Consider the following 9,420-nt stretch of genomic DNA (forward strand, 5'->3'; position numbering starts at 1 on the left):
CCACCGATGGGTAGAAATGGTCCCTCCCACTCAGGAGACGCCCATGGGCTGTTCCTTTGAAGGGGGCAGGCAGTGAGGGCTGGCTAGTGAGGCAGTCAAGCAGTGACAAAGCTACGGGCAGGTGACCATCAGGGGCAGAAACAGGAGATGGAAATCAGACACTTAGTTGTGAGTCTCCCACCCACCACTTAACTATGTGACCCAAGCTAGTCCCTTAATCTGAGCTTTTGTTTCCCTCTTGGTCCATGGGTGAGCAAGCAGTATGAGTGTCTGTTGGATTGGATTTTGAACCTTGAAGAGCTAATAGAACAGGAAGCCACATTCTGGGCTCTATGATGATGTTGCCCTCATGGGGAGAGCAGAGGGGGAGGGGCCAGTGAACCTCCCCCACCCCCCTGCTGCTCCCGACCCAGCAGAGCAGAAGGTGCTGATATGTCTAAACCCAACTCCCCACGACCTTCTGCTATCACACTAGAGCAAGAAATCCAGACCACACAAGAGCCACTGCATCCTAAAATTTTATGTGAAATTCTGTAACTGTGTACAGAGCGGTCTGTGGCTGCCTGCCCACGGGCCTGGACTGTAGAGACACCACTGCTCAGCACTTGCTGTAGATGGCTTCACTGCCCCGCTCCTCGAACTCTTCCTTGCTGACCCAAAGCTGCTGGAAGGCCTGCAGGGAGGCCAGGATGGAGCCGCCGGTCCACACGGAGGTCTTCCTCTCGGGAGCAGCAGCCACTGCGGGGCTGTCCCCGGGGCAGAGGAGGCTGAGCTCCCGCTGGAAGCGCTCTGGGAAGCCTTCCAGCATGGTGCAGCCGCCACACAGCAGCACGTTGGCTGCCATCTCCTCCTTGAAGCCCGCCTCCTGGCAGTGGTTCAGGCAGGCGGCCGTGAGCTCAGGGAGACCAGGCTGGTCGCTGCCCACCAAGGTGGGCTTGAAGAGCATCTCGGCGCACTGAAAGCGCTCTTGGCCGATGGTGATGAGCTTGCCGTCGGGGAGCTCATAGTCTACACGCAGATCCTCCAGGCACCGGCCAAGCTCCTCCTCTGGCTTGAGTGCCGAGTAGCAGCACGTCTTCTTGATGTGCTCGATGATGTGCAGGTGGTCGTCCGTGAACTTGTGGCCGGCGTCGTTGAGCAGCTGCAGCAGGTAGCTGGTGAGGTTGCTGCCGGCATAGTCGGCACGACTTGTCAGGCCTGGTAGCACGTTGCCCTCGGAGATGGGCACCACGTGTGAGACGCCGTGCCCACTCTCCACCACCAGCCCGGAGGTCTTGCCATAGGAGTAGATGGACAGCAATGACTGGGATGTCACGTGCATGGCAGGGATGCCAAAGGTCTCGAACATGAGCTCTGCATACTTCTCGCGGTTGCTGGTGGGGCTGAGTGGGGGGTCGGAGACCAGCACGGCATGCTCCTCGGGGAAGATCTTCATGGCTGTGTGGAAGATGTACTCCCAGATGTTCTGGACGCAGTCCCAGTCCACCACGATGCCATATTTTAGCGGGTTAATCAGCTTCAGAGGCGCCTCCATGTTGAGCAGCTCGTGGCCCACGTAGATCTCCTTGCGGGTGTCACCAGCATCAGCCGCCTCCGAGCAGCGCTTGCCCACAGTGGAGGAGATGAAGTAGGTGGGCCTCGGCTCACCCGCATAGCCACACTTACAGTACTGGGAGCCCAGGTCAATGATGAGTGCCTTGATCTTACGCACCTTCTTGGGCTTCATCTTCAGATGAGTGGATGAACTTGTGTCCCGGATGCCAGCCTCAGGACCTGGCAGCGTGCCTGCCTCTCCAGGGTCCCCCTGAGCCGTGCCCGTGGGCTTGGGGCTAGGGCTGTTCCTCGTCGCCATTTGCCTTCCTTGCTCACCTTTCTCACATCCACATCCTAGAGCTCCATGGGGAGAAATAAGAGGGTCCACCTCCAGCAGTTCCTTGGCAACCCCTCAGGATTGTGATGTCACCACAGGCTGGTCCAGTCCAGCAGCCCAGGGAGGGCTTGGCCTTGGCAGGCCCTTGACCTATCAGCCCCACCCCCATCGGCCTAACGCGACTTTGCTCCCAGACGGAGCAGGTGGCCAGCACAGTTTTAGAAATCCAACCACACTTGGGTCTCAGAGGTTTCTGCTCCCTCCCCTTATATCCTCACTCCTAATCCCCCGTTCACTAGCTGAACACCTCTTCCTCCTCAGCTTCTTGGCCAAGAGAGTGATAAATATTTGAGCCCCTACAGTAAGCCAAACACTGTAGCAGGCACCTCACGTGACACTTCACAACATCTTGGGAGGTAGACAGAGCTAAGGAAATCAAGGCTCAGAACGCAAATGACTTGCCCAAGAGCAAACAGCTCTTGGAGTGTTTGTACTTTAACCCAAGTTCCTCCAAATCCAATGTACCAGGTCACCTTGAAGAGTGTGTAGGCCCTGATGATAGAAACCTGGCCACAAGCAGTGCCCAGTCTAGTTGGGAAGAAGATGAATGGATGCAGAGGAGTTTGCAGGTGGATGTCTATTGGGAGAACAGAGGTGCACAAAGGAGGGAGGGAGTCAGAAGCTTCTCCAGAGAGGTGCTGCCTATGTAGAGTACTGAAAGATAAGTGGATACTTGTCAGGTAGCTAAGAGGAGGGAAAGCCATCCCAAGCAGAGAGCACAGCCTGATCAAACACTCAGAGGGAGGCATGGTGGGGAGCTTGCAGTAGTTAAGGTGTTTGGAAAAATACATCAGGATACGGCAGTCATGGGGGCAACTAGGGAGGACCCCAAATTCTAGAGGTAAGGGCTTAGATTAACCTGACCACAGCTGGGGAGCCAATGAAGCCTTTAAGTGGGGAGTGGTCAGATTTGGTTTCCAGGACAAAATCTTAGAAAGATTCATGTTTAGCTGTAATATGGAGGGACAAGACTCTGAGATCTAAAAGGAGGATGTTGAAGAAATTTTTGCAAGACTTGAAGGTGGCCTAAACTAGGGCTGTGATAGTGTGGAAAAAAGGAAGGGACAGGTTCTAAAGAAATTCAGAAAGTAGAATCTAATCTAATTGGTTGGTTCTCAACTGTTCTCAATTCAATCCAAGCTTCTAGTCTAGCATTTGAGACCCTTTCTCATAGGCTTCTGTGACATCTCTAGCCTCAAGCATTGCATTTACATCAGTAGATTAGATGTGGGGAGGGAGGAAGAGGGAAGGATGAATCCCTTTCCTCTGCCCAAGCAAAGATGGCCTGTCATACAGAACAAACAAATTCATTAGGTTCCCCTAGGGTCCTCTGTGCCAAACTGTCCCCCCTCTAAAACAAAAGACAGATTAGGGCTTTGGTAAAGAAACAGGAGGAAAAGGGGAAGAGAAACAACTGGGGCTAAGGAAGTTTTCTGGGAAACTTAATAAGAGCAGAAGTAGTTGAAGGATTAGGTGACATTGATAAGAAAGAAAAGAGGGCTTTTTAAGACATAAGAAATACTGCTGTGGAACATATAAGAATGTTAATAAAGAACTCATGGGAATTTCTGTTTGCTGAATTGTCTCTTGGAACATGGCACTAGGGAACTGGATTATGTGGGAAACAACATTATAAGGATTTCAGTTATGAGCACCACCAAGTTCCACTGGTGGTATCTCAAAATCACAGAACCTGAGGACTAGACACTTGATCTGGCATGGAGAGCCGTGAGGGACAAACTTTTCCTCACATTGGATTGATATCTGTACCTCTCTGAAGAAACCATTAATTGGTCTTGGGTCTACTTTTGACATTGTGCAAGGCAAGCTAATTCTTCCATGTGACAACACTTAGGCTATTTAAAGGCAATGCACGTGGACCCCCTAAGCCTCCTCTTCTTCCACTCCTTGTGGAAAGACAGTACAGAATAGAAAGAGGAGTAAGGAACTGGACTCAGAAGACCTGAGTTCAAATCTAGCTCCATTATTGTAATCTGTATGAGCTTGGGCAAACTACTCAAAATGTTAGTCGAACCTGATTTTGATAGTGCTATATCCCCTCATCAGATTGATCCCTATCCGCTGCCTCCAGGTTTCAGGCTTGAGCATCTAGGTGGATGGTAGGGCTCCTCATGTATAGACAGAGGATACAGGGGCAAGAGCGGTTATACAGGGGAAGGCAATGAGTTCCATTTGGGGCGTGCTGACTTAGAGATGTCCAGAGGCCACTAGGCTGCGGATTATGGAGCTCGGGAAAGAGAAATGATCTAGATTTAGTCCTCAGTAGAGTATCTCCACCTTCTGAAGACAGCTCCTTTCCCTTCCACCTCAGGGAGACTGGTTAGTCTTAGTATTGGGGTTATCACACTGAGGGCTGAGCTTTGGGAATGAGGCTCATGTCTGTTTAACATGGAATTCTTTTCTTTGCTGGGAGCTTGACTCAGAGATTCCCAAAGGTCAACATATTGAAGAGTTGGATTCCTAGGTCTCAACAGTCTTAGGCTCGAAACATGCAGATTCAGTAAAGTGGGGGTGGGATCTAGGAATCTGCGTTCGTGAAAAGAAACGTACTTTGGCCTTTTCCTTTCTAGATTCTCTTTCTTCCCTCCTTAGCTGCTAAAATTACAGGACCTGGTTCACCTTTCCTCCAAAGATCAAGGGTGGGTGGTGTCCCAAAAAACAAAGCTGGGAGCAAGGATACCACCTCAGGGAGAAATGTGTTTCTTGGTCTAACTTTTTCATGTTTTCTTTTTCCACGTTAGGGGAGAGCCTCAGCATTGCTTTCAAGAAAGATCTCATGGTATTTCTGGTCTTGGGCCAGAGGAGCAAAAGTAGGTGTTATCCCATGAGAAAATACTGCCTAAGAAAGCATGAGCAACATAGAGTGTCTCTACCTAGAGGGACCTCAACAGAGACCCCCAGGAGCCCACATATGCCTTAAATGGCTGGTGACAGGTTTGCAGGGTTGTGGGTGCCAGGCAGTGGAGGTTTTGGGTGCAGTGTGCCAACAGTCTCTATATCCTTCCATCACTGATACCACTGTGTGCTGACCCAGAGAGAAGGGTCACAAAGGGTGACGTGAAAGCTAAGGGGAAAAGGGTTTCCATTAGGAGACAGCATCCAAGTATGCAAAATCCTGAGAGGTGAAGTAGAAGGAGTGAAATGTGACCATTGGCTTTAGCCTGAAGGATGTGGGGATGGACCCTGAGAGTCCCTGTGCCCATGGACGTTACAGGCTAGATGGAGCAATTGACCTTAAGCTAGCACAGCACCTCTCCCACCTATGATAGAAAGCGCCAAGGACAGCAAGCATGGGCAGTGGGGGAGGAGCCTGTGAAACAGAGCATGTCAGGCTCTGAGTGTCTTAGTGAAGTGATATGCACAGGTTGAGTGACAGAGGGTGAATAATGGTCCCCCAAAGATATCCACATCTGAATTCCTGGAACCTGTGAATATGTTACCTTTCATGGTAAAAGGGACTTTGCAGGTGTGAGCTAAGAAGCTTGCAATGGGGAGATTAACAACCCTTGATTATCCAGGTGGGCCCAAAGTAATCAGAAGTCTCTTAAGAAGAGGGAGACAGGAGGGTCAAGTTCAGATAAGGAGATATGACAATGGAAGCAGAAGTCTGAGAGGTCTTTGAAGATGAAGGAAGGGGCCACAAGCCAAGGAAGGTAGGCAGCATCTAAGGGCTGAAAAAGGATTATCCCTTAGAGCCTCCAGAAGGAACGAGGCCCTGCTAAGACCTTGATTTTAGCCCACTAAGACTGACTGTGGGCTTCTAACCTCCAGAATTGCAGGATAATAAATTTGTGTTTTAAGCCATTAAATTTGTGGTAATTTGTTACTGTCTCAATAGGAAACTAATATAGGCTCTTACAGGACTCTAGGGCAGTAAAAATGTACTAAGCAGCTGCATATTTCTCAGAAATCAAGAGGTGGGTTGAGGAGAAAGAAAATGGATGATTCTAAACTAAATACACCTTTGCTTGTCATACAAGTTCTCCTGAAATAAAGTCAGACAATCCAAGTTGGCCATGCAAACCCCTGAAAAGCAGAGGTAAATAAGCTATTTCCCAGGCAGCCAGGCTTAGAGAAAAGTACTTTCTTATTCTTCTTTCAAAATTCAATACCATCTCCTCCTCTACCCATTGAACCAAGAAGGTGCCCCTATCACATAGTCACAAGGCTCATGAAACTGGACTTGGTCCTTTTCTTCTCTCATACCCCAAAAGGAGTAAAGAGCATCCCCAGTAACTTCCTTAAAGGAGAAAGCCCACCACTGTAGTGACTGCCTCTTTAATAAGAGCACGGCGCTGCATAACATAAGGATGGATCCTGGGCACTTTGAGAGCAGCGGGTGTCAGCACCAAAGGGCCCACCTTCAGAGATGGCATGTGATACAGCGGCGAAGCAGCCTCAGAGACACATGTTGGGTCGCATCAAGGGACACCTCTGGGAAGAAGTTGCAGTCAGCAGAACTTGGCACTGCTGGCTGGATATCCTTGGGTGGGCTATGTACCCAAGAGCCTCAGTGTTCTCATCAGTGGGACTGTAGGGTCTAATTTCATTGTCAACCCAATGACCTGGACAAAGGAGGAGTATGTGTGCAAATACGTGTCCAAAAATAATTCCTCTGCAGGTTGCCCCAAGAAATAAGTTGGACAGAAGTGCTTGGCATGGTCACCATAGCAGCCATTGGTCCTGCTAAAATCTAAATCAGATGGTGCCAACTATCTGATCAAAATTCTCTAGTGCTTTCTGACCTCACACAGAGTTAGAGCCAAAGTCCTATTAATGGCCTATGAGGCCTAACCTGAGCTGCTCTCCCTCCCCAACCCCTTCTCCCATCTCTACTTTTCCTTGCTCTCTCCACTGCAGCCACACTGGTCTTCTTGGAATCCTCTGACTTGGGAAGCAGCAAACCTTTTCTGTAAAGGGCCAGATAGTCATTTTCAGCTTTTTAGGCCATACAGTACTTATTGCAATGACTCAACTCTGAGCTTGTAGCATAAAAGCAGATATAGACAATACGTAAATGAATAAGCATGGCTGTGATCCAATAAAACTTTATTTAAAAAACAGGCTGCAGGGCTTCCCTGGTGGCGCAGTGGTTGAGAGTCCGCCTGCCAATGCAGGGGACACGGGTTCGTGCCCAGGTCCAGGAAGATCCCACGTGCCGCAGAGCGGCTGGGCCCGTGAGCCATGGCCGCTGAGCCTGCGCACCCGGAGCCTGTGCTCCGCAATGGGAGAGGCCACAACAGTGAGAGCCCCGCGCACCGCAAAAAAAAAAAAAAAAAACCAGGCTGCAGGCCTGAGTTTGCAGACCCTGCTCTAACCCACAATCGTCTGCACCTGCTGCTCCCCGATATACACGTGGCACTCTCCCTCATCTCCTTCAGGTCCTCACTCAAGTGTCACCGTCTCAGGGAGAAAAATACATGGCACATGAACACAGCCACCCTCCCCCAAGCTTTCCTTGCTTTGCTTTTCTCTTTTGCCATTAACATCTTCTAACATATATTTATTTTGGTTATTGTCTGTCTCTCCCCAATCCCCACTGACTAGAATGTAAACTCTACAAGGGCATAGATTTTTGTCTTTCTTTTTCACGGTTGCCTGCCTTGCACATAGCAAGCACTCAAATATTAATTGATTGGATAAACCACGTTTATTACAAAATTTAGAAAAAAGTAAGTCACTTTAAAAACGCTTTCAAATCTACCCTAACACAGGACAAAGGTTCCCAGTAAGCCTGAAAGACCTGGGACACTGGATTATGTCATAATCAGTGATGTCATCACTGGGGAAATTCTCAAATTGCCCTCTAAGCCTTTCAGGCCTTGAGGCCAGTGGGATTGAGGAAATTTCTGAGAGCAAAATAGCTCTTGAGAGCATGTAGGCTCCACGGGCGGCAATCATAGGGGCTGGGCCTTCCGAGAGAATGGGTGAACAGGCCTCCCTGCAGACACAGGCCCTCCAGACTGCCTCCTTAAAGGACGGCCCGGCGAAGCGGGCAGTGTGGGTTCGCCGTAACCATTCAGAGCCGAAAGAACCTACGAAATCACCTGTGGTCAATAATAAGTCCAAGCTAGAGTTGACCAAAGCAGTGGTCGTGGACCTTGGCACGGGCTACTGTAAATGTGGCTTTGCCGGGCTGCCAAAGCCCACCCACGTGATCTCATCCACAGTGGGCAAACCCTACATGGAGACGGCCAAAACCGGGGACAATCGCAAGGAGACATTCGTGGGGCAGGAGCTTGTCAACCCAGAGGTTCGTCTCAAGCTAATTAATCCTCTGCGACATGGCATCATCGTGGACTGGGATACAGTGCAGGATATCTGGGACTATCTCTTCCATCAAGAGATGAAGATTGCCCCAGAGGAGCACGCGGTCTTGGTTTCAGACCCACCCCTGAGCCCACACACCAACAGAGAGAAGTATGCTGAAATGCTGTTTGAGACCTTCAAAACTCCCGCAATGCATATCGCCTACCAGTCCCGCCTGTCCATGTACTCCTATGGAAGGACCTCCGGCCTGGTTGTGGAGGTCGGCCACGGTGTGTCCTACGTAGTTCCCATCTACGAGGGCTATCCTTTGCCCAGCATCACCGGACGGCTGGACTATGCGGGTTCTGACCTGACAACCTACTTGATGGGCCTGATGAACAATTTGGGGAAACACTTCACTGAGGACCAGCTGGGTATTGTGGAGGACATCAAGAAGAAATGCTGCTTTGTGGCCCTGGACCCCACTGAAGAGAAGAAAGTCCCAGCTACTGAGCATACGATCCAGTACACCCTGCCGGATGGGCAGGAGATATACCTGTGCCAGGAAAGGTTCCTCTGCTCAGAAATGTTCTTCAAGCCTTCTCTGATCAAGTCCATGCAGCTGGGCCTCCACACCCAGACGATGTCCTGCCTTAACAAGTGTGACATCGCCCTCAAACGAGACCTCATGGGGAATCTCCTACTCTGTGGGGGGAGCAGCATGCTCAGAGGTTTCCCTAACCGTCTGCAGAAGGAGCTGAACAGCATGTGTCCTAATGACACCCCCCAGGTAAACGTGCTGCCCGAAAGAGACACTGCAGTGTGGACGGGTGGCTCCATCCTAGCATCGCTTCAGGGCTTCCAACCACTGTGGGTCCACCGCTTTGAGTACGAGGAGCACGGGCCTTTCTTCCTCTACAGAAGGTGCTTCTGAACTCCGATGAAGCACGGTCTCTGTGGTGGCCATGCATTAGCTTTGCTGGGTGAGCACCCATCGCATACAGAGAGAGCTGAGCCAGCCGTTTCACTCCTGCGGTATTAAACAATCCTCACGTTTCCCTCCACAGTGTGTTTCTCTATTTCCTCACGCAATGAGAACTTCATGCATGCAGCATCTGCCTTAAAATGTCCATTTGCCAAAACAACAGCGGCGGGGGAGGGGAGAAGGGGGGAATGATTATGGACCAAAAAGATGTGCTTTATAGGTTGATTGCTTAAGT

General features: G+C 50.2%; 2 protein-coding genes across 2 annotated transcripts; one reads left to right on the forward strand and one right to left on the reverse strand.

Annotated features, from left to right (window-relative positions):
• Positions 1 to 502: 502 nt before the first annotated feature.
• On the reverse strand, positions 503 to 1,903 carry ACTL7B (actin like 7B). Its single transcript, XM_024753674.1, has one exon. It carries the CDS (start codon positions 1,850 to 1,852, stop codon positions 599 to 601), a length of 1,254 nt encoding a protein of 417 aa, XP_024609442.1. The 5' UTR covers positions 1,853 to 1,903; the 3' UTR covers positions 503 to 598.
• A 5,914-nt stretch (positions 1,904 to 7,817) lies between these two features.
• ACTL7A (actin like 7A) lies at positions 7,818 to 9,134 on the forward strand. The gene is given in 1 exon segment (XM_024753687.1): positions 7,818 to 9,134. A coding segment is annotated over 1 exon segment (1,308 nt). The 5' UTR covers positions 7,818 to 7,826.
• The last annotated feature ends 286 nt before the right edge of the window (positions 9,135 to 9,420 follow it).

This window comes from Neophocaena asiaeorientalis, unplaced genomic scaffold (genome assembly GCF_003031525.2).
Source record: "Neophocaena asiaeorientalis asiaeorientalis breed wild unplaced genomic scaffold, Neophocaena_asiaeorientalis_V1.1 scaffold342, whole genome shotgun sequence".
Lineage (NCBI taxonomy): Eukaryota > Metazoa > Chordata > Mammalia > Artiodactyla > Phocoenidae > Neophocaena > Neophocaena asiaeorientalis.

Bases quoted from the DNA above. Each gene is read 5' to 3' on its own strand.
- ACTL7B (XM_024753674.1), bottom strand. From the start codon at position 1,852: ATGGCGACGAGGAACAGCCCTAGCCCCAAGCCCACGGGCACGGCTCAG.